Here is a 24,874-nt window from a genome sequence, read left to right as displayed (position 1 = left end):
TTGACCTCCACAAATCCCTAATGTTGTATAATGCAGCAGTGGTTAAGGGGGTCTGCATGCACATGAAAGTCCCAGTAGGTCCGTTGAGCCAGTTTGCCTCCTATCCTACCTGGTAGATAGCTGTGTGCCCATCTGTCCTTTATTTGCGGGGCTTGTCGGAAAAAGCAACGAGGCAACACTGGAACTGTCGAGATAGTGGTCTTTTTATATCATTCTTTCAAGTAAGGTTTTGTCATATGTTCAGACTGTGTAATTTCACAGCCACACCTCTTTGCTGATGATAAAAATAGGACATGTCTTGACAAAGAACAGTAATATGCAAATATATTTTGTAATGTGCACACCCCCTGCAGGCATGTTTTATCATCTTGTAGATAAGTTTAGGTGGAAGCGCCTGATATAACTATCTACTATCTACTACTATCTCCAGATGAGTTTCTGCCTTGACTGCGCCTAAGGCAGAATGAAATTCATCTGGCGAGAGTCAGGTTAGGGTATGCCAGTCCAATGCATGGTTGGGCCGATGACTTCCCCACCTTATCTTCTTTTTAAAAATGTTTTAATCTTCTGGGATTTCCAACCCCTTCTGTTTTTTTCTTTGAATTTTAGATTGACCAAATTAAAAATATGTTATGGGGTCCTTTTATGTTTCTGTCTCTTTTTGAGCCTGTGTTTGTTTAGAGAGGCTGAAACACAGCAGAATAATCCATTTGAAAAAAACATATCGTAGCTCATACTTGCCAACCCTCACGATTTTTCCAGGAGACTTACGAATTTCACCTGGAGACTTACATATTCCACTACCTTCTCACGTTTTCTTCCTGACTCCAGTGCATTTCTAACGATTTTTGGTGGTAAAAGGCGGGAAGTTCAAGAATCTGACTAAATTGATGAAAACGCTTGCACATACCACAGAGCAATGCATCTTCAGAGTGGGAGTTTAGGGTGGTCAGAAAGATAGTGACAGAGAAGGACTCTGGACAACTATAAATAAAAGTATTTGACATAACAATGCTATTGCAGTGTACTTATTATTTGTTCTTTATACTGTCTGCTGAATCTATTTTTTTAAACAAATATAAAATAAGCTTTTATCTTAACTATTTTGATTTGGAAATGCAGAATTAATCCCTGTGCTGCTGTTGACAGTTAGTTCCACATAGCACAAGCAGCATGCACAAACATGCTAGCCTTGTACTGCACACGGATGTCCTTGGGTATTTTTTACATTCTGACACATGACTGTGTTATGACATGTCTAATAAAACACCGATCCTTTTGTTCTCAGACCCTAATGGTGTCTGAGAGCACTCTGTATAAGTTCATACTGGTTTGATTACTATTATTATTGGCAGGTTGGCACTCTTCTTAGGCGTCAACTTTGGGAATAAACTTGTTTGCTGTTTGGCTAAAGTTTCACCTGGCATTGAGCACTGTCTGTTGTGAAATATTCCTTAAGAAACACTGGAGGATACCAATAAAGTCACGAAAAGAAGACTTCATAGGGATTTGTGGTTCTCACAGGACAGTGATGCTACAAACATGATCTTATAGAATATGATGCATTGCTGTAGATGAAACCGACCAACAGTATGGAGTAAAATTCAGTGCAATCTTATATATCTATAGCTTTTAAATGCAACATTATGCAGAAGTGAAATCATCCAAACACAACAAAGAGGGAATTTAGTACTAAAAAGACCACCATTTCGAAAGATACCCACTTGATTTGTTTCATTCAGACTACTGTGGTGGAATAAACGGTCAGGATAGACACAAAGTGGATGGAGCCCAGTCGATGATAAAGTTCTAAGTTATTTTATTGTCCAGACTTTTTGACTGGGGTGGCCCAAGTGGGGCACTGACTTCTGCAGGGGGGACATGTAGTTTGTGTATGTGCACAAACATCTTTATAATATCAAACTCTTATTGTTCCAACAGGCCACTGGTGGACCCAACGACTATTTGCCTTTTAGAGGCTGTAGAGCTCAGTTCGTTCAGACTCAAAAGAGCACTAACGAAGTCGAAACCAACTTCCCACCAACGACTGCCACTCTAACGACCGCCGTTGGCAATTGGAGCATAAAGGGTTGACATCATCGGCCTTGTGAGAGGTTAAATACCTGGATCTCACAGCAGTAAGTTGGACCAGTCCCAGCCTGGTCCTGGTCCTGGTCCAGTCCCAGCCTGGTCAGATGCGTACATGAACTGATGAAGCCTCTTGGATGAGAGGTGAAACATCTTCCTAGACAAATAACCAGTCCAGTTGCTTTTGACTGAAATTGCTTTGAGGATAGCTTGAACTTATGTAACAACATATATTGGTATCATAAGAAACTAAATTATCTAAGGAATCCATCGGTACCAACCACCTCATGCTAACTTGTCTGAAAGGAGGCTAAATAACTCTCCAAAGTTATTGGGAAACTGGCATGGCCTTCTTTAAAGGGGTCCGTGACCCCTGACCTCAAGATATCTGAATGAAAAGTTATTTGGCCAATTCTAAAAATGTGTATTTGTATATTCAGCATACTGGGGTCCATAAACCTTGAATTTCATAAATTGGGTATGACTAGAAAGGTGGGAGTCTTGTGGATTCAATGAGCCCAGTTGTATTTATGTGTGATGATGTTAGTTCCCATAGTAGCCATTTCTTGAGAACAATTTCTAAACTTGAGCTCACTGTATAAATGAGCTGTTGTGTGCAGTTTATTTGCATATTACTGTACTTTGTCAAGACATGTTCTTGTCTATTGTTTTTTTTATCATCAGAAATGAGGCGTGACTACGGGATTCCTTTACAACCTGGGCCTTGAGATAATCACAGCCTCATGAAACTCTATAACCACAAACTAGAGACCTATGGCATTAAACAAACATCTTCTCTCTAGATTTACAACTGAGCTCTACAACCTCTAAAAGGCAAATAGTCGTTGGGTCCACCAGTGGCCTGTTGGAACAATAAGAGTTTGATATTATTAAGATGTTTGTGCACATGCACAAACTACATGTCACCCCAGCAGAAATCAGTGCCCCACTTGGGCCACCCCAGTCAAAAAGTCTGGACAATAAAATAACTTAGAACTTTATCATCGACTGGGCTCCATCCACTTTGTGTCTATCCTGAACATTTATTCCACCACAGTAGTCTGAATGAAACAAATCAAGTGGGTATCTTTTGAAATTGTGGTCTTTTTAGTACTAAATTCCCTCTTTGTTGTGTTTGGATGATTTCACTTCTGCATTATGTTGCATTTAAAAGCTATAGATGTATAAGATTGCACTGAATTTTACTCCATACTGTTGGTCAGTTTCATCTACAGCAATGCATCATATTCTATAAGATCATGTTTGTAGCATCACTGTCCTGTGAAAACCACAAATCCCCCTCTTCTTTTTGTGACTTTATTGGTATCCTCCAGTGTTTCTTAAGGAATATTTCACAACAGACAGTGCTTAATGCCAGGTGAAACTTTAGCCAAACAGCAAACAAGTAAATATTTAGATATTTAGAACATTAAATATTTGACATTTATGACACATCATATATCATAGATGAGGGTGAGCCATTACAGATTCCCTTGCACAGCTGGGTGTTCACCACGAGCGAACAGTGATGCTCTTTTTTTAAACTGTCGCAAGAGAATTGACAATAAGGACAACATCTGCTCTTCACACCTGACAAACAAACATTAGAAATCTACAAGCAGCTGATGAATGTAAAGGTTTCTCAAATGATCTGTCCGTCTTAATTATATTGAACAAAGATGGGGTTGTACGGGCCTTTTGCATTTGTATATTAAAAATCCACGCTACAGAAGCCTCATATTGGCTTCTGCCAAACTACAGAATAGACAGCTGTTTTCTGTCTAGTTTTACATAATGAGGACTGTGGATTATGTCTACCATGACTTACACTGTAGTCACGCTATGACAGGATTGATACACAGACCCCAGTAAAACAGGAGGCAACTAATAGTGCTTTCAATGTACATATAGGGATGTAAATATTGTATTATCTGAGAAGAAAGCCGATCCCAGCTGACATCGGGTGTGAGGCGGGGTACACCCTGGACAGGACGCCAGTCTATCGCAGGGCACATAGAGACGCACAGAGACAGACAACCATTCACACCTACGGGCAATTTTAGAGTCATCAATTAACCTAACACATGCTTGTCTTTGGATTGTGGGAGGAAACCGGAGAACCCGGAGAAAACCTACGCAGACACGGGGAGTACATGCAAACTCCACATAGAAAGGCCCCAGCCGGGACAAGAACCTGGAACCTTCTCGCCGTGAGGCGACAGTGTTAATCACTACACCACCGTGCCTTCACTCACTAGTAAGTCAAAGTGTGAACTGTCAAAGGGCAATCACAATAAGGACAATAACGTTTCAATTAATTGATACCAGATTGTTTGCCACGATATCCGAATTATCATCTGCAGTATTCTTGTTTAAAACCCGTACTATTTTTGTATCTACAACATATACAGTGGTCACACTTGCCTGAATATAATAGACCATTGCATTATGAAATACACAGACAAGTACTCTTACTTTTAATATTTTAAGTATACTTTAAAACTCTCAGGATACACACTGTACAGCTACTATGCACTGTTCATACATATAACTATACCCCAACTTATTTTTAATTATATCGTGCTGTATCTTGCAATGTGTTGTGCAAAATCTCTAAACAATCTAATCAGATACAGGATTGGTGCAGCAACATGTTGTGTCATGTGTCAGCAGTTCATTCGAGTCCGTCCTCTTCCCTTCAAATAGTCCCACCTCTCCTTTTCTCTCTCTATAAAACTCTCTTTCTTTTATAATATCAGTGTTCTCTCGCTGAAACCTGCTGTGCCTCTATCAAATTAAGACCAGACTAACTTTCAGGTAAAGGTTAGTTTTTACTTTTCTGTCGTGTTTTTCATCTCAATTGTAAATCATTTTTTTAATGCCATAGTTTTATTGGAGATTTAAAAACATGTTATTTAACCTCTGCCAACAATCTTTCTGTTACCACAGGACAGCCTGACTGACATTCATCTTAGTACAACTTTTAATCTCTTCATCCAACCTTCAGACCATCGATCCTTCCCATCATGACCACCCCCACTCAGTCCTACCATGAAGGGGCCTACATGGCCCTGATGAAAGGCTTGAAAGAGCTGGACCTCCGTGGCACCAGTGTTCCCAGTAACCTGGTGCTAACTGGAGACCATACCTTTCCTTTAGCGGTAAACAGCCGAGGCCAGGTCCTGATGGCAGCCTCTTTGTACGGCCGTGGAAGGATTGTGGTCCTGGGACATGAGGGCTACCTAGCCGCCTTTCCAGCTCTGGTAGAGAACGCTCTGACCTGGCTCAGAGGAGATGGATCTGAAAGTCAGTCAGTTGGGGTCCAAAAAAACATCAAGGCAGTCGCTGATAGCCTCAGCAAATCCAGCTTCCAGGCCAAAGTTGTTGGGGGCTTTAGTAACAATCTGAAGGTTGGTGTGTATGTGACAGATGCCTACAGTGTAGGGGTAGATGGGAAAGCCCTGGTAGCATTTATGAAAGCTGGAGGAGGAGTGCTGATAGCAGGGCAGGCATGGAGCTGGGCTAAAAAGCACCCTAAGGAGAACACACTGCTACAGTTTGAGGGAAATAAGGTTTCTGCTGTGGCAGGGATCTACTTCTCTGAGCATCAGGGTGAGGCAGAGATCCTGCCTGTCCAACCTAAGGTGCCATCCTCCTGGATGGCCTTAGGGTAAGTATATACTCCTCCTCCATTTCATATCTGTGGCTTATCTTTTAAAATGTAAAAAAGTTGAAAGCAACTCACTCAAATTTAATTATATGATTATTCAGTTTAATTGAGAAACTAAATCAGCCAACTGAAAAGTGATTTAAAGAATATCGATACAGTGCATGGCGATAGACGTCCATTCAGGTTGAACTTTCTGCTCCACCCATCTCCCTCTGTGTCTAACTCTCCCCACTCTTGTCCCTAATGCAGTGTTGGTAAGGATTTTAAGGATGACCTGGAGTTCTTACTCCAGGGAATTTCAGAGTTTGACGTCAGTGATACATCAACTTCGAAGATTCTGATCCACGGCCCACTGGCCTTTCCCATCATCCATAATGATGGATGGACATTTCTGGCAGGAGGCTACTATGGGCTGGGACGAGTCATGGTGGTCACACATGATTGGTTTATAAAATCAGAGGTGCAGTCTGAATATATAAATGTTCCTATGATTACTTTAAATTAACAGAGAGAAAAAGATACATTGAGCACATAGTAAACATTTACTTGTGTGGCTTGTGTATCAGGTCTGAAATACTGTCATGTAATTGCTGGTGAAAGTTTTTATCTTAATGCCACTAGTAGCATATGGATCTGCCAAACCACTTCACATGACTTCTTGTGTTCTCTTTTGAAACAACCCCTTTCATTGCAGAGACTGGCTCCATTCTGGAAGAATGCCATTGGTTGGTTGGACCAAGGCCGGAAAGGGGTCATTGGTGTTCAGCCAGACTACACCTATCTCAGCGAGTCAGGGATGAAATTTGAGGAGACAAATTACAGGAAAGACCTCAGTGTATATGTTTGTTCAACATACTATGAGGGTGTGGAGGAAATCCAAGACTTTGTAGCAGAGGGAGGAGGACTGCTGCTTGGTGGGCATGCGTGGAACTGGGTTAATACACACCCTACTAAACACCCAATGAGAGATTACCCAGGTATGAGAATGTGGCACAATATTTTTATTTCATATATTTCATATTTCATATATGATATACGCATACACATTGGGATTTCCACAGTGCTAAATGTAACACATTTTTAATGTCAAATCTCTATATAGTAAAGGTGGATGGGTAGAGATGGGGTTTAAATTATATGCTGGATTCGCACCAGTCTTGAATCTGTGAGTCATTATATCTGATATCCAAGTCAATCTGAGTGCATATGATCTTACTCAGTGTTCACCTTGATCACATGGTATACCATGATTACTATGGGAGGAAATATAAATGAGTATATATATAGTATAGTATAGTATATATCTTTCTTATCTTTCTTTTACACATTTGCAATGTATTATTGTGTGTTTCAGGAAACAAGATCCTGAACAAAATGGGTTTAAGTGTGTTGGGGGACATGAATGAACGACATATCTACAAAGCACCTGTGCCTAGCCAGGTCCTGAAAGACACAGACCACTTCCGGAACCTTCTTCATCGCTTTGCTGCTCATATTATCCAGGGCAAAGAACTTACCAAGCAGGAGAAGACACACCTTAAAAAACTGGCCGCTGAATGTACCCACTTTTTGAGCATGAAGGCCTATAACAGCCACTCCTACACACATGTGCTGTCCATCCTCACTGAAGTGATGAAGAAGTCTGGTATCCCACAGGTAGGAAATTAATGACTTTTTAGTCTGTGATTAAATCTAAGTTCTAATGCTGGGAAAATACCACCATCTATAGGTCCACCCTAACATCGTCAATGACAAAATAAGTCATCCTCAGCATTTGCTGTGTTATGGTTTCAGAATGATGAAGACATTTGGCAAACAATTGCATACCAAATAGCATGTTGGCTCTAACTGTTTTCTAACTATTATGTTTTTCCCAAATGATGTACATATTTTTAGGTATTCCATCATCAAATGGCTTGAAAATAGTGCATATAGCAGTTGCAAATGGGGGAATTTTATCCCTCAGGTGGATCATGCCCTTTGGGCGGATGTCCTTTCCTGATTTCAACCGATTAGGTTGCGTTACAGGGATTTGTTTTATAACTAAAGATATTTATTTTGTTTCAAGGTGAGTAGGAAGAACTCTACGAAGGATCCCAAAGACCATTTTCTCCTCAGTATGGGGAAAGAGTTATTTAATGCATCCCGTGATCCTGAAGCCATCCTGCCCTTCCTCATCAAGGATAACCCCTTGATGCCAGTTGTTGAAAACCAAAGAATCAAGATTAATGTTAATACAGAAGGTCAGACCACAGTTGAGAACAAATATGTAAAATCATTATCAGATAAACATTCAGCCCTGTAATTTTTCTGTGTACAAGTATAGTTTAATTTGTGTGTGGCATTATATTGCATTACCTTGAAGAATGTAAAATCTATTTTGTGGCTTACATGCACCGCTGAGTATAATGTTTGCTGCTCTGTGTTAGTGTCCGAAGAGGAAGAGTGGATCAGTACAGGTCTGTACCTCCGTCCTGGTATGAAGACCGAGATGATAATGCCAGCAAACATCATCAACAAGAGCTGGACGGTACAGTACACAAAGTCAAATCATTTTTTAAGTGCATTGTGTTTTTGTCAATGTTCTGCTAATTCATGCTGCCAATTCAACTCAAGTCAAGTCCATTTCATCAATATAGCCCCAAATCACAATTTTATCTCATCCAATCTGCATAGCAATGACACGTCTATTTATTTTCATTGAGCAAGCAATTTATTAATGAAGTACCGACCGATTCCAATTAAGTTGGGACACTGTCAATCAAAAAATCAATTAAGTTTATCAGTTAGAAAATTAAAAATCTTGTCTTCGTGGTGTATTAAAGTGAATATAGGTTGGATAGAATTTTCAACACAATGGCCCTCATTTATCAATCTTGCGTAAAAACGGGCGCAGAATTGGTCGTAGGAAAGGACCCACATGTGATTTATGAAACATTCGTATCTGACCAATCTCAGCGTACGAATGAGCGGGCCTTGATAAATGCGGTGGCTGAATTCGATCGTCATTAACATGTTACGCCCTTAAATATTCCTGGTTCGGAGGCCTCGCCCACTGAGGTCAAACATGTAGAGGAGAAACACTGGAAGAAAAGAAACTTTTCCGACACACACAAAATAAAGATGGAAGGTCTTAAGAGTGGAATAAAAGGGGCCCATTAAAACGCTGTATGGAAAAGAATAACGGAGGCAGTCAACCCGAAGCAGCGCTCCACTGCGACCCGTGTGCGTGTGTGCACACTGCTGAACCTGCGCTCCTGCTCTGTAGCGGGGTTTGCCAGCGGGGTTATTAGGTATTCCTTTAGAGGATAACCTTTGTCACCTAGAAGAACCATACCAAGATGTTAATCATCTGATACCTTGTTTGATATAATGCAATTTATCGAGGGCAGCCACTTACAGAGGAGATGACTTTGGCTCTGCAGTGCGTCTTGCTGCAGCCGCGCGCCAACACATTAATTCATTCACTTATTTATCTTCAACCGCTTGTCCCTGTCGGGGTCGCGGGGGGCTGGAACCGAGCTGTTTTGAAATATAAAAGAATCGTGTGTCTCCCCTGGCCACCTGGCCACCACATTTAAAAGCGAGAGCTTGGCATCACGAATGACCTGTACATTTTTCGAGTGGTAGTTTTTGCGATTGATGAATGCATTATCATTCATGGATGGATGAGTACAATCAATTGCTCCAACCACAATTTTTTTTTTGTTATTCGTTTTAAGAATCCGTTTGTATCTGTTCTTAATACGTGACTGCTTATGCTTAATGACAGCTGATGTTTGTTAATTATTTTCAGCCAGATTTTGCTGTGCTGCACCGCAAATGCACAGGCTGAAATTTGCGTACACCATCTCAGACCGGACGTGAGATTTGATCGTAGCTCCCGCTCACGTCCAAATTGATAAATGCCAAGGTTTGCCAGGAAATGGTCGTACGCACGTTTTTCTGCCGTACGTTCATTTGGTAAATGAGGGCCAATGTCCTTACATCATTGGAATTGGGGGTTGTATATCAGACATATCATGGACCTAATATATAAATATTATGATCAACCCTTTTACATTGTATGGCCATTTGATTTACTGTTTAATAAGATCTTGTGCAGCTTACTATTCATTGCTGGAAATACAAAATTATATTGTTACATACTGTTTTTTCATGCCTCTATTTATTTATACTTTTCTGTCCCACATATTCCATTTCTTCCTCAGATCCAGATAAGTTGTCATACAGACGAGTTGGAGCATGAAGAACTGTACAGAGCGCCACGTGTTTATGAGCGATTCCCTATTACCTCAAAGGAGATGCAGGTGTCGAATCTGTGGGGAGGACTCATATACCTGTTGGCTCCAGCCAACATAAAGGTGGAGGGGGCCGAGGTCATAGTGCAGAAGGCTGTGCTTGCTCCATATTACAAGACTGGTGAGTGTGTGTCACAACCTGAATCTAAAGCACATAATGCATTAGTTATGAACCTGTTTGCCTAACTGCCTGGGGCTTTTGACAAATTGTTACAATAATTCAAAGTTCGGTTTTGTTTCACCAGAAGAACCACCCTTTCTTCGTTTCAGGTGTGACAACAGCAGCTGATTGGTCATTGCAGCGCAAAGCTCCCGCGCCATGGGCAGAGTTTGAATTCGACAACATCATCTTAACTGTTCCATCTGATGTTATTCGAGACCTGGAGCGTGTAGATGAGGTGGAAGCGCTTTGGAATAACATCATGAACGGCATAGCAGATCTGGCTGCCATACCCCGCAAATTTCCCCGCAAAGAACGCATGGTAGCAGATGTGGAGATTTCTGCCGGTAAGTTTTGATTGATGATCCACTGTAGGTGCTGTTAAAGAGGAATGCTGTCTCTATTATTTAAACATTTAAAACTGAATATTTCAGTCTAAGTCCCGGATCCAACGTACTTACTGTGCAATTCTAATATCTACAGTGGAAAAATAATGTAAAATTGACGAGGACAAAAATGTTGACGATTTAGACAAGAAGCCAACTCTAATGTTAGCTCATCACAGTGACTGAGTTCACAAACGGAATCTCGTCTCCTAACGCCAGGGACCAAGTTTGGGAAATCACACTCTTAAAGTGCATTGCCATATCTTTGGAACTGTAGAGCTACACTGATGGTCTTTCTCTCCGTCCAGGTTGGATGCATGCAGGCTATCCTATCATGATATCAACACCTTCAGCCCCTGAGCTTTTCAGACCAGGTGATGCCAGGACTGAAGGCTTGTGGGGAGAAATTCATGAACTTGGACACAATCAACAGAGAAGTTGCTGGGAGTTCCCATCACACACCACGGAGGCCACATGCAATCTGTGGACAGTGTATGTGCATGAGGAGGTGCTGGGGCTCAACAGAGCAAAGGTGGAGTTAATCAGATTTATTTACAATGGAGATCAAAAGTAGTGAACAAATTGTACATACTTGATTTATTCTGAAATATTCTTATTTTTTACTGTTTTGCCATTATCAATGGCACTACAACAAAACTTTATTTTGTGAAAAAAAAAACTGAGCCAGAAAAAACATGCTAGTAAAGCAGTAGTTATGCAGTTCCTTTAAGCTAAGAATATTAAAACAATGAAGAGGCCAGCCCACAGTCCAAAACTTAACCTCATAGAGAATCTCTGGAAAACCCTTGGCAACAAATTAATGGCTAAGAAACCCACTACAGTTACTGAACTGTGGAAGAAGAATGGACCAAGATCAAACCAGAGCAATGTGAGAAACTAGTGATGTCCTGTGTCCGCAGATGTGCTGAAGTCATTCAAAGCTGTGGCCTATACACTTCCTATTCATGTTTGAATCCTATAGCCCTAAAAAACATTATTTATTTTATTTCTTTACAAAATAAAGCTTTTTGTTTAAGTGCCTTGGTTATTTCAACAAAAACATGCTAGGACAGCACGAGTATATTCCATCAAATTCTGAACAATAAAAAAAAACAGTCTTTCAGAATAAATCAATCAATAAATCAAAATAAATAAAAGTATTTATAATCTGTTCTCTAATTTTAATGTCCAGTGTATACTCGATAATATGTCTCTAAGTGTAATTATGTTTTGCAAATATCAGTACAACAGAGCATTTTTCAGTCATCTCATTGTTTGTCAGTCCTGTTATTTCCCTTGGTTAACAATATAATATAATGAGTTTAATGTATTAATGTCAATAATATTTTCTGTTGTCTTGACAAAACAACACTCAGAGACTCCTGGTTACTTCCTCTACAAAAGTAACCCCTTTCAATCACAAGTCAGAGACCAGAGACTTTTTACGTGTCGACACGGAGAAGAGAGGAGGTCTCTGACCTTTTCGTGATGAATGTCTCCCCTTTCCTGGCTCGGATCTCGTTTACTGCGTTTAAAGGATGGATGAGGGGTCCGTCTGGCCACGTTGAAAGGTGGTCTTTGTCCAACGGCAGGTTTTTCCGCCAGACTTCGCTGTGCACAGTCTTTGCAGACTCCTGGTTACTTCCTCTACAAAAGTAACCCCTTTCAATCACAAGTCAGAGACCAGAGACAAGCTCTCCCTGGCTTGTCCCTCTGCAGATTCTCTTCTCCTGTCCGCTCCCCCTCCGTGTCTTTTTATTAGAGTACATGAATAATCATTAACCAGTTACATACATGTTTTATCTTCCACTCAAGATTTCCACAATGCCACAGGTGGTCTTACTCAACAAGCTTCAAACAGTTTATCTAGGGAGGTGACGTCTTATCAGTCTTTCCCCGGACGGGTCAAATATAATTGGTGCGGACATGCTGTCACATACTTTGGACCCAACTCTTTGGAACAAAACACTTTTGATTATATGCATGAAAAGAACACTTATGATAATATTTAATACGTGTCTTTAACAATTAAATACAGGCTCATTCATCTATGACTGCAACAGCACGGAAGAATCTGGTCGACAAGTATGTTAAGGAGGGCAGGAAACTCAGCAAATGGAATGTGTGGGTGGCCCTGGAGACATACTTGCAGGTGTGTTTTTAATCGATGTGTCTTCATCAGAAAGTGGTTTACTACATGTGGTTTGAGAAATGTTTTGGCTACGACTCTCCAATTAAAATATTCTGGACTAAGTTGATGGACATCAGAATCCATTCAGCTTCATTGTTGTGTGTCAAACTGGCCTAGAAAGAGTTTTATTGCAGTTAATTTAGCAAATCTCATAAAGATTCATTCCTCCATCAACCTTTTGTCTATTCACATTTCCCTCGACCTCTGTCTCCTTCAATGCAGCTCCAGCAAAAGTTTGGCTGGGATGCCTTTAAGAAGGTGTTTGGTGCCTACCACAAGATAAGTGACTATCCCAGTGACAATGACGGGAAGATGAACCTGTATGCCGTGACTTTCTCCCAGACTGTGGGGATGAACGTCACCGGATTCTTAAAGTCCTGGGGCTGGCCCATAGAAAAGGCTACTGAGGAGAAACTCTCCAACCTGCCTCCCTGGAGTGACCACCCCATGGTCAAGTATGACTGAATTTCAGTCTACACGTGAATCAAGTAACAGAGAAATGGGTTGAAATATATAATAAGTGATACTTTTATATAACCAGGTTTATTTTAAAGTGTTAAAGCTGTGTAGCTTGCTGCTGGAGCCTTCTTTTTTTGGATTTGGGCTATAAACCTATTTTTTGGTTCTGGTTTGTTATTTTCTTAATTTTTCTTCAGAAATGTTTTTTCAATTTCACATGAGCTGCCACTGTTGTAGACACAGGAGAGTAACAATTTTGGCGGTGAAAGTTGATCACAGCAGCTTAAAATGTTTTTCGGCAACCATAATAACACAGGAAGTAGTTGTCATTGACTTCAAAGCACTCGTATAAACCATTCGTAAAAAAAAAATGTATACTGTAATTGAAATCTCTGGTTTTCTTTCGGGGTCATATTAACACTAGTACTTAAAGTTGTAGTCCGTAAGATGTTAATTTAGTTAATTGTTTTTAAGTTACTATCTATCAAAGAGTGAGTTAAAACAATGGTGATTGATCATTTGACCCAATAATGAAAGCACAAATAAGATCTGAGTGTCAGTTGCGACATTCCCTCGCTAAATGCAAATACGGCCGTGGGTTAGTGACGCTTTTTAAGTAGGTCAGCAGCGGTTGTTCTGCTCAGGTGGAGCCCGTCACTGCCCATTACGCTGCATTCCATTGTGCTCCAAAATGGGGTCTGTTATCTATATTTTCATTTATCTATTTTTTTTTTTATTGGGAATAAGGGAAGTATTAGTTTATAAGTTGTCAAATGATAACATACAGTACACCATGATGAAAACAGTGTTTCTTTATACGATGATTTGTATGTACTTGCATGATTTTTGCCATTTTTGGGTGGGTCTGTGTGGTTGAATGTACTTATTGTAAGTGGTGTAATGAAACTCAATTGGTTTGACTGTATTGCCACACTGGTGGTTGTACAAATGCAATGTAACAATAAAGGGCAATGTGATCTAAAATATTGTTTTCATCCATTTGTTATCCTCTACATCCTGCAGTGGTAAAACAACTAGATGACTATTTATCTCTCCGTGGGTTCATCACTATGAGCAAGTCCTTTCACATTACACACAGTGATTTGGCCCATTGTACATAAAGAACTATTGGAGAAAAGGGCTTTGAATCAAGAAGACATTGGGAAGATGTCTGTTTTGTATCGCAGTATTAATCCTCACTGCTGTAAATGGTCGCCACACAAACTTCTCACATCCATTCTGCTTCTCAAGTTTCTCAAATTAACTCTTATACTTTAAAAGTTACACTAAACACACTGTGACTTGACATGATAGGCTAAATAATCCAATCATCCATTTGTTTGTCAAATATGTTGGTGGCGGTTAGTGATTCAGGCAGTTTTTAAGACATACACCAGCGCTACACAAAAGACACAAATGAACAGTCATCTGGGGTCCGTTTCACAAAGTAGGTTCAACAAACTCTGAGTTTAACCCTGAACTCTGAGTTGATCTACTCTGAGATAGGAAACTCTGAGTTTTCAGTTGCAGAACAGCAGATTTGCGTAAGGTTGATCAACTCAGAGTAGTTTGACCTGGAGTTAAGCGCGTGCACCACAAGTATAAAAAGACAGCATCAATGGAGCCCTGATTCGACGAGTCACCATGGCAACCAGAGCTACACAAAACACACAAATGAACAGTCATCTGATCCCTCTGTTATTTATTTTCATTCATCTTTTTGTGGTCGAATGAGAATAAGAATATGGGAAGTATTAAAACTGTTAGTACATACACCATGTTGACAGCAGTGTGAAAGTCAACTGTTTGTATATCTCCTATTGAATCAATACTAGAGCTTTTATGGTTAACCTTAAAGATCAATATAACCTAAACTTGTTTTATCATTGCCCCTTTGCTTTCTTTTATGCCCTGCAGTTGTTGTAAAACAGCTCCCCTACTGGCTCATTGGAGAACTGCTGGAGGAATTCTCCCAGTTCATCCAGAGAGATCTTTTCCACCCAGTTGCTCTCTGTGTTCCTCGCTGCGGCGGCACCGCTGTCAATGGGTCTGTCATTGTTGTCCACACAGCAGTAGGCATTCCACAGGTAGTCTGGGATGTTGACACGCTTCACACCGTTTTTCACAATCCAGTTGTCTGCAGAGGGAACGGCACCAACCATCACATAGGCCTTAGAGCACTTTTCCCGGAAAAGGTCAGTGAGCTGGGACTCGTGGATCCTCCAGGCATTCTGGTTCAGCTTTGGGTTCTGAGGAACCACATTGGTCAGGGTGAAAGTGGCGTTACGGCTAGGGACTGTTAAAGAGAGGAATAAAGAAAAAATACAATAATAATAATTAGTTTTTCGGTCCAAAGAAATAGTTATGTATTGTAAAGGTGGCTTTGTAGGGAGCAGAGGGAGAAAGAGTATGTGTAGAAGATGGAACATTCTCATTCTACTAGAAAATACATTAAAATCAATGGATCGTCGCCCTGAGCAGTTGGGGGTTTGGTGCCTTGCTCAACAGCACCTTGGCAGTGCTGGCTACAATGGCTGGATTCTCTGGATCTTGAAGGTAATTTTTTCTAAACGAGCGCCTTACAAGATATCTGCTAACCACAAAGTAAATCAATTAAAAAAGGCAAGCAATCAAGTATATATTTTTTTCATTTTAATTTTGAAATGATCATTTTTAATCTTGTATCTGCATCTGTAAAGTAAACAGAACACATTTAATTTTTCGAATTTGGCTCAGTGGAAATAATAAAAACACATTTTTCTGTAGTGTGACACTCATATCACAATTTTGTGATTGCTATAAACTGACTATGTTTTATATGTCACCTTTGTTAATGGTCGTGCATTCCCCTTTAAGACAGGTGGTCTTGTGGGCATGTGATGGGAGGTTGACCCCTGTGTGGGCATCAAAAAGTATCCTAACCGGCTTGTGTGTCAAAAAGTGTTTTGCAGTAAGTTTAGTCAGTCATAAAAGTATGTAGAATAGCTCAATGTGCAGCATAATAGCTCCAGCATGGCCGTGTATACTGTGTTTGTTCCCATCAGAAGTAAATAAAGAGGTGTTTGCAACGCTGCGATATCTCCGTTCTTCCATTTCGACACAGAGGTCAGTTACCAACTAATAACGAACCATGTAAAACAACCAGAGGTCTCCAAACCACAGTTCACAGCTGGAGAGGTAACACCTACCTCTCCTCCTGTTGTATCACAGCGAAAAAAAAGTCTTAAATGCAAATGTATCAGACTGATACACCCTAAGTGTGCGAAGGAGAGGTATCGCAGGTCCTTCCTTCCTGCTGCTGTCAGACTTTACAATCAGCACTGCTCCCAATAGACTATTGACCTCATCCTGTACCCTGCACTGTGCAACATGCCTGTCACTTCTGTTTATTTGGTCATATTTACTCATATTTATTTATTCAATACTATATTATTACAAAGCAAACAAAACAAGAACAACTGCAGTATATCATGTGAATTTGTATATATGTCTATTTCTATTTCTTCCCTTTTTAAATTGAACTTTATTGCTTATTTTTGCTATTTTTTACCTTATTTTGTAATATTCTGTTGCTGCTGTGACAAAAGAATTTCCCCGTCTGCGTGACATTAAAGGTTTTCCGATTCTGATTCTGATTCTGAAATACATGACGGAAATATTGATCAGGAAATTGTTCATTGTTTTGTGTGCACATTATGAAAGGCTGCAGATAGGGCCATGGTGCCATTGTTGGTTATCATTCATGCATTGGCTCTTTTTGTATCAGTTAATTAAAAACAAATTCATTTACAATGATGTGCATTTATGTGAATGTCACTAGAGAAAGCCAAACCATCAGTTTGTTATAGCTTGCTACAGCATTGATTTACAGCAATAGTCCAACCCTTGTATCCAGCTGTGGAGTGTAAGGAAGCATGTTTACTTGAGTACTGTCAGGTACAACTATTAGGTACTTTACATTAATATTTCCATTTAAGGCTACTTTTTTTACTTCTACTCCCCCACATTTATTTGATAACTTTATTTATTCAAATAATTCCAATCTTGTAAAGTTAGATGTATTATTAATATTATTATTATTATGACTATTATCATAGGTTACTATACCCAGAATTATACTTAGTAATTAAATCTTGCCCAGCCTTTACGTGCTGCAACATCAAAATGATGCTTACGAAAAAATGCATGGATAATTATAATCCAGCAATGTGAAATGCATTATATACATACTTTGCTTTTGTTTTTCATTGATACAAATACTTTTGTACTTTTACTTTAGTAACATTTAATTAAGTATTTTGAGTCTGTGGTAGGTCTACTGTTACTTTTACAAGCTAATCTGAATTTTTTTTTTCCACCACTGATTGCATCATCAGGGGTCTCCAATACAGCACATCACACTGAGCTGAACTCAACCTACAGCTTTGTCTGGGGGCTACTGCCACCTACTGGCCTGACTCCAAAATATCTCTCATGTTCAACCTCCGTTACCTGCATGGTGTCCATTGGGGTTGAGGTGACCACGGTCAAAGCCAGAGTGTTTGTAGTCATCATTCAAAGCCTGTCTCTCTCCTAGGTGGACCCCAGGGTTGTCTTTCCCAAGCCAGTAACCATCCTTCATCTCTGCTTGCCAGGTTGTGTTGACCAGCTGTAAGGCCAAAACGCTCAGATTCAAACATGCAGAGGGTGTCACTCCCTGGGCCTTATATCATATAATATACTAAAAAAAACAATAATAGAATATGTGCATGGTGGAATATTTACAACCCAATCTCTATACCAGAAACTGCAATGACAATGACACACACATTCTGATGATTTTGACCACTTCAGTACTATAGATGTACAAAAACTGTACAGTACACATGAATTTACCTGAGGCTCTACAAACCACCTCCTCTCCCTGCCGCCTCCATTGCTGGGCTGGAAGTGATAGGCAGAGTAGACAGCAATACGATGGTTGGTGTCATACAGTGTGGCAAAGTGGTACCTGGTGGAGCAAAGAACTTATAGTGATTGAGAGGTCTGAAGTATTGCAATGGAAAACTGAGCGGTGAGAAACATTTTAGTGCTGAAAAATTACATTATAGCAGATCAGTTTTTCTGAGTTTCAGATAGTTAATTGAAAATGAATGAAAACAAATGCAATACAGTTCAGTCTGTGCGCACTAACTGTTCCTACTTTATAACTATGAACAGTAATGCACTATGATTCGGATGTAATCCACGTATTACTGTAGAAATAACCAGGTGAAATCAGGAGACGTAGGACTTCCGCCCAGGGTGCCAGTGTAAAGGTATTATTGTAGCCTAAATTTAACCGTCACCCTTTGTTGGCTTAACTTAACTGTCCTGGTTATGTACTGGTCCCAGTTGAAGAGTGTTAAATAAAAATGTCTTTGTCTTTCTCTGTCCATCTCTCCGTCTTTTCTCTCTTTCTCTCTCCTTTTCTTCCTCCCCAACCGGTGCAGACAGATGTCCGTCCTCCACAGAGCTGGGTCTGTCTGACGTTCCTGCCTGTTATAGGGAAGGTTTTCGTTGCCACCGTGCTCTACGGGGGACCACTCTCTATGTTTATCATAGAGTGTGGTCTTTACCTAGTTTGTAAAGTGTCCTGTTATGATTTGGCACTATAAATAAAATTGAATTGAATTTAATTGAATTGAATTGAAATAGGATGTCATATTTCGTAAGATATCATACAAACCCATTTCAAAGGGTTACATGCAATATCATATTTTGGTAGATCTCATGCAAATTGTGCATATGTTTTTGTAAGATACGATGTTGATATATGTGTTATACGTTGATGAGAATAGGTTGCACACTTATTAGTTATAGGGCTGTGCGTGTATACTGTAGTACATTCCTTACCTGTTGGAGAAGCGCTGACAGAGATGGGCAGCACCGGGTGTAGAAGCCCCCCATTTTGGCACACTTTCTTTATAGAAGTACGTCATGCATTCTGGCACATCCTGGGACAAAATAACCAAATATCACAGGGTCCTAAGTGAGCCACTTGCACAACACACACAAAGAGATTAAATGCTGCTTAGTTATAAGGACACACACCTCAAAACGTTCCACAACATCTGCATGGACAGAATAGAGGAGCGCGAGGAGAGCGCACAAACTGACCAAGGTTTGCATCCTGGACAACGCCTTCACTGTTTTAAAGAGTCGCATAAAATAAAACAGAAGAGAAACATGCTTTTTGGTAGAAACACAAGCAGTAAAGTAGGACTACTGTAACATCTGAGGCCTAATCAGTTTGTTTGTCCTATCTTCGCTTGTACGTATATGTGCATTTCAGCTCACCTGCAGGGGCACCTGTCTGCTTCCACAGTGCGTCCTGAGCACAAAGTGACTTTTATACATGACTTCTCCTCACCTTTCACCTCGTTTGTCCTCAGCCTTTATCTGAACTCCTGTTATCACATGGTATTTGTGTACAAATAACCAGAATTTGCCCACCACATATGGTGTCATTGTGGATGACCAAGAGTCAGTGTGTGTAAAATGTAACGATGATTAATAAAATGTCCAAAATTAGCACGGCTAGTGTAAGAATCACAGAGGGATTTGTTACAGATGTTAAATAAAATCAGAATAAAATGTTTTACTCATGTACAGTGTTGTGGTACTTTTACTCGACTATTAACATTTTTTGCTACTTTTTACCCTACGACATTCATTCAGTTACTTAGTTACTAGTAATTTAGCAGATTAAGATGGATAATACAATATGTAATCAACATATAAGCGCTGCTGCATTATTATAAGCTAAGATAATTCAAATACTTTTGATCCCCAGCGGGAAGCTCATACCAGCTGCAACATGGAAGCATTGATGATTAAAATGCAATTGTATAATAAACATAATTCTAAAATAGGCCATTGTGAATAATGATTAATTTGATGCTGACACATTTGTACTTTTACGAAGAAGCATATTTGCAGGACAGGATTTCTACTCTGTCGTATTGCTGCATTTATTTAAGTTAAAGATCTGAAGAAGAAGAAGAAGAAGAAGAAGAAGAAGAAGAAGAAGAAGAAGAAGAAGAAGAAGAAGAATACAACAGTAAAATCCTAATTTTACTTTTATGTCATAATAATCTCATATATAATAGTATAACACTCACATGGGCCAGTTTTAATACATTGAGTACTTCTTCCAACACGGGTTTAAAGCACTGCCGTGTAAGTTTTGTATTACCTAATACTATACGGAAACAAACACATTTCCTATACGCAACTGTCTAGTTTAGCAGCCGTCTAATTCCTTGGAAACAACAAGATCATTCTACAGTTACTGTAAGTCTGACAGGGAGTTGCAGCTTCGTGGGGATGGTGAGATGAGACGTATACGTGGAATGGGTGTTCCAGTGAATCTGACTATTCACTGACTCTATTTATGAGTTCTAATATCGCAAAAACACTCTGATGTTCCTGTTATTTGTTCACCTCCTGGGAAATTTACTCACAATCTTCCGCGCCCAGCTTAGGTTAGGCAACACTACGATATGTGTTCACGTGCTGTTTTTCCCACGGTCACATCACAGGCTCTGTGCGAACCTCACATGACGACTTCTCACAGTTCTCATCATTTTAGCACAAAGCTGCTCCGAATACAGTATGTGAGGAATCTCTTTCTCCATGCACCCCATTTATTGCACCTATAAGGATATAGATATACATAAGGAATATCTGCATTCTGCTCAAGGACATATCGGTAAAATTGCTCTTATGGAGACTTCTCAAATTACTCCACCATGCCTTCATCTGGGTGGTGTATGAGGTTGTTTACGATTTCCGTTACACTCCATCTGTCAATCGTGCGGCTTATAGACGCAAAGTGTACAGTACGAGATAAAATCACTGAGTGGTTTCACAAAACGCGTAAAGTACATCAGAAATATAAAAGGCCATGAAAACAAAATATAAGTTCACAAGCAACTTTGAAAAGAAATCTTTCATCTGAACGCCACTGTACACAAAAGTCAGTACATTAGTAACCAAACAACGACTTCCTATGTAAATCAGTGGAGTAATGGCATCTTGAGCAGAGAATGAATTCCAAACACAGTGTAGTTAAAATGCTTCATTATGGTTAACACTACGGATTTAACTGATCTCTACTGGACAAAAAACATCAAGTCTAGTCCCTTGTATCAATCCGTCAAATTAAATCATAATATACAAATTCATTGAAATGTAATCCCGTCACTTCCTCCAGTGCATTAAAACAGTTATTCTAATAAATATATGTGTCTATGTCAGTGGTGTCAAACTGATCCAGTAAAGGGCCGCTGTGGCTGCAGGTTTTCATTCCAACCAAGCAAAAACACACCTGGTCCAACAAACCAACTGAATCGCCTTCACACAGTTGGATTTGTTGGATCAGGTGTGTTCTTGCTTGGTTGGAATGAAAACCTGCAGCCACAGCGGCCCTTTACTGGATCAGTTTGACACATGTGGTCTATGTAATGACATTATCAGTGCTGGCCTGGTGTATGCGGTACTTACATCCTGACATCAACAGGGAGAAAAGGCTGTTATCCGAGTCACGGGATCTTTAATTGTTCTCCTTGCCTTATTCTTGCAGGGCCTGGTGTAAATATCCTCTAGGGCAACGAATTTTCATTAATGGTTATGTATGATATCTTACAAAAACGTATCCATAACAATTTGTATAATATCTTACAAAATATTACGTTCTATGTAACGCTGAGAAATGGGTTCATGTGATTTCTCAGGCAATATGACATCCTATGTAACGCTGTGAAGTGGGTTCATGTGATTTCTCAGGCAATATGACATCCTATTTAACGCTGTGAAACATCAACGGGTATAGGTGGCCGTGATGGTAAAGTTAAGGCACAAAGACAATTTGGTTAAAATGAGAAAAAAGGCTGTGGGTTGGCTTGGTATACTTCTGTGGTGGAAGTCTTGTATTTTGTGACCCATCCACCATCCTGATCCTCGCCACTTACATCTTTGCTTCGGGTGTAATTTCTACTAATGATAATAATAATATGTGGATTACATACAAATTAAAATGCATTTTTTTTGGAAGTTATATATACAAAGAGTGAAAAAGGACAGACTTTGTCAGGGTAGGTTTTGCTAATATGTAAGTGATTACCACTGTTGCCATGCAACATGGCAACAGTGGTAATCACTTACAACTTGCAACATGGCAACAGCCGTTGGTTGTGATTGCCATTTTAAATTGGAGCCAGTTTAAGGATGCTGTGCTGTGGCCGCCCCCAAGCAGTTAAAATGGGGGGAAAATGTGACCATGAGTTTCCACAAGCATCCATGAATTTTAACATTAACCCTTAAAATCGTTTTCGATAAAAAAGTGGCCCCCACTGATGGTTGAATGATATTGAACTGGAATAAATCCACAGAGGCTGGTTGATGCCAGAGAAAACACACAGAACCTTCTGGATAAGATAAAGAGAGTGGGGCTTTATTTAATCAGCCTTGTATTTTCCCATTACTCCGCTGACATTCATTTTCACATTTACCAGTCAGTGTAAATCTCACAGTACATGACTACAAGACAGTATAAACAGCAGCACATGATGCTGTAACTGTGTTTTCTCAGGATAATTACTTCATTATTTAGGAAAATAAAATGTACATGGTAATTAATGATCCGTACTATTTGTTTGGCTTTGTGTCTAATTTCCGATGTAAATAGTGGGAAGACCCAAGGGGAAGAAAATGCAACATAACTAAGGATTCCCATAATAATTAAAAAGGACAGAATCAAAAGCAGTTGATTTACAAGACCTTATTAACTTTTGTTAAAAGAACAGTTACAAATAAACCCATTATCAAATCACAGGAAACTTAGCATTGCTATTTATTTATATATATATATATATATATATATATATATATATATGTGTGTGTGTGTGTGTCCTGCAATACTTTTGTATATTTCTTCATTTGTTCTCTTTATTTGGTTATTCTGTATGATGTATGTATCCTTTCCCTGTATTTGATTGACTAAAGTTGCGTGGGTAAAGAAGATGTTAGGTTCTTTATTTGTTTGGTTAAAAAGCACATGTTGTTGCTCTAGTCTGCCTCTAGGTTGCAGTGTTGCCTCATGATTTCAAGTTCACCTCTTGAAGTCTGTTTCTCTTTTTTTAACACTATCTCGTTGCAGATTATTTAATTGTTCATCCACCTGGAAATTACTCATTCGGAAAAACTGATGATCCAACCACTGATAGGGTGTGTTATCAATACTCAAAACAAGCAAATTACAGTTTTGTCTGAATAGATGCCTTCAAAGCCTTAAAACACCTTCAAAGTGAGGATTGTGGCAGATAATCATTGGAGATGACACCGCGCACGATAAGAGAACATATTAAACTGCCACTATGATGGATTTTAGTGACGTCTTTTATGTTTTTGATTTGGCCCAGGAGTTAATTTGAATGGACTACATCTTTAATAGACTTGACTAGCACTTTGTCGCTTGAAAAGATCACAGGGAGTCGGGTTCCCCAGACACAGATTTGGTCTAATCCTTGACTCAAAACCTTGGTCGTTGCCTGTCGATGAGAGGGAAGACAGTGTGGTTCAACGGGAAAACTGTAGGTGTGAGAAACTACAGAAGGCTGTTTAATGGCCCTCGTGAGCGACGCTCTGCGCTCACAAGCCACTTTGAATCCAGGAACCTACATGCTTTGATTTACATTGATCCTGGTCACTTGATTGATTAGCTCGTTAGGCTGATAAAGAACCACTTGGATTTTTAATTTCCTCTGGGCTCTGTGGTTCCATAGATCCATTGTCCATACAGTGAACTGTTGTTGGGTGAATTTCATTTTTTAGTATAGTAATGAGCTTTTGAATTTGTCACTGAACATATAGTTTTATTTATTCACATTAATACTAGGGCCCTCTTTAACAGATTCAAATCATACGGTATTAAACATTGCTTCATTCGCTTGATCCTGTTCCCAAAGTTATTTCTAATAATGATTTTGAAGTGATACTGTTACAGAAGTCTGTCATAGGAAATTATAAATTATGGCTGTTTGGGGTCTCGAAGACCTCAGCTGTAAAGAGGCTGTCCTCCCCCAAATAACAACCCCATAGGTCGTTTTTACAAGCTCCGTACTGCGACCATACTTACGTTCATTGTTAGGTGGTGACCTCTTATGGCCGTAGTAAAAATGACAGGAGCAAAGGAGGAAGTCAGGTGACGTAAAAAGCATTGTGAGGATCCTTGGAAACACAGGACCCACCCAGAAGACTGCTGTTTGTATACCCTGTGAAACGCAGCTGCGAACATTTGTTTAAAACTGGGACCGTTATGGTTAGGAATCAGTATGTGTTGATCTCCTGCCACCCGTAGGTGGGTCACAGTAGAGGGAAGGAACACACCACCTATGTCATGGGTGTCAAACTGATACAGTAAAGGGCCGTGTGGCTGCAGGTTTTCATTCCAACCAAGCAAGAACACACCTGACTCGACTTACTCAATCACCTGAACTGTCTTCACACAGATGATTTGTTGGACCAGGTGTGTTTTTGATTGGTTGGAATGAAAACCTGCAGCCACACGGCCCTTACCTGGATCAGTTTGACACCCAT

General features: G+C 39.8%; 2 protein-coding genes across 3 annotated transcripts; one reads left to right on the top strand and one right to left on the bottom strand.

Annotated features, from left to right (window-relative positions):
• The first annotated feature begins 4,779 nt into the window (after window positions 1-4,779).
• On the top strand, window positions 4,780-14,239 carry LOC310947045 (TRPM8 channel-associated factor homolog). Of its 2 annotated transcripts, none has more exons than XM_083913677.1 (12): window positions 4,780-4,905; window positions 5,038-5,758; window positions 6,008-6,218; window positions 6,453-6,735; window positions 7,113-7,414; window positions 7,827-8,001; window positions 8,188-8,288; window positions 9,970-10,180; window positions 10,330-10,566; window positions 10,914-11,137; window positions 12,644-12,757; window positions 13,019-14,239. In XM_083913677.1, exons 2-12 carry the CDS (start codon window positions 5,115-5,117, stop codon window positions 13,259-13,261), a joined length of 2,745 nt encoding a protein of 914 aa, XP_083769803.1. In that variant the 5' UTR covers window positions 4,780-4,905; window positions 5,038-5,114; the 3' UTR covers window positions 13,262-14,239. The 2 variants fall into 2 exon arrangements, with proteins under 2 accessions (XP_083769803.1, XP_083769804.1); XM_083913678.1 differs by having other exon boundaries at window positions 4,833-4,911.
• Window positions 14,240-15,159: 920 nt separating this feature from the next.
• LOC310947375 (endonuclease domain-containing 1 protein) lies at window positions 15,160-24,874 on the bottom strand (the record flags this gene model as incomplete). Its single annotated transcript, XM_083914165.1, has 5 exons — window positions 15,160-15,551; window positions 17,747-17,903; window positions 18,131-18,245; window positions 19,130-19,230; window positions 24,854-24,874. The coding sequence occupies 5 exons, from the start codon at window positions 24,872-24,874 to the stop codon at window positions 15,160-15,162; spliced, it is 786 nt and encodes a 261-aa protein (XP_083770291.1).

Source organism: Echiichthys vipera (genome assembly GCF_963691815.1).
Source record: "Echiichthys vipera genome assembly, chromosome: 5".
NCBI classification, from domain to species: domain Eukaryota; kingdom Metazoa; phylum Chordata; class Actinopteri; order Perciformes; family Trachinidae; genus Echiichthys; species Echiichthys vipera.
This window is presented reverse-complemented; position numbering and strand designations above follow the sequence as displayed.

What these genes read in the sequence shown, in the direction of transcription:
- LOC310947045 (XM_083913677.1), top strand. Translation starts at nt 5,115, where the DNA reads ATGACCACCCCCACTCAGTCCTACCATGAAGGGGCCTACATGGCCCTG. An exon ending in CCCAATGAGAGATTACCCAG is followed by an intron (nt 6,736 to 7,112) that starts GTATGAGAATGT and finishes TGTGTGTTTCAG; the next exon opens with GAAACAAGATCCTGAACAAA. An exon ending in CCCTGGAGACATACTTGCAG is followed by an intron (nt 12,758 to 13,018) that starts GTGTGTTTTTAA and finishes CCTTCAATGCAG; the next exon opens with CTCCAGCAAAAGTTTGGCTG.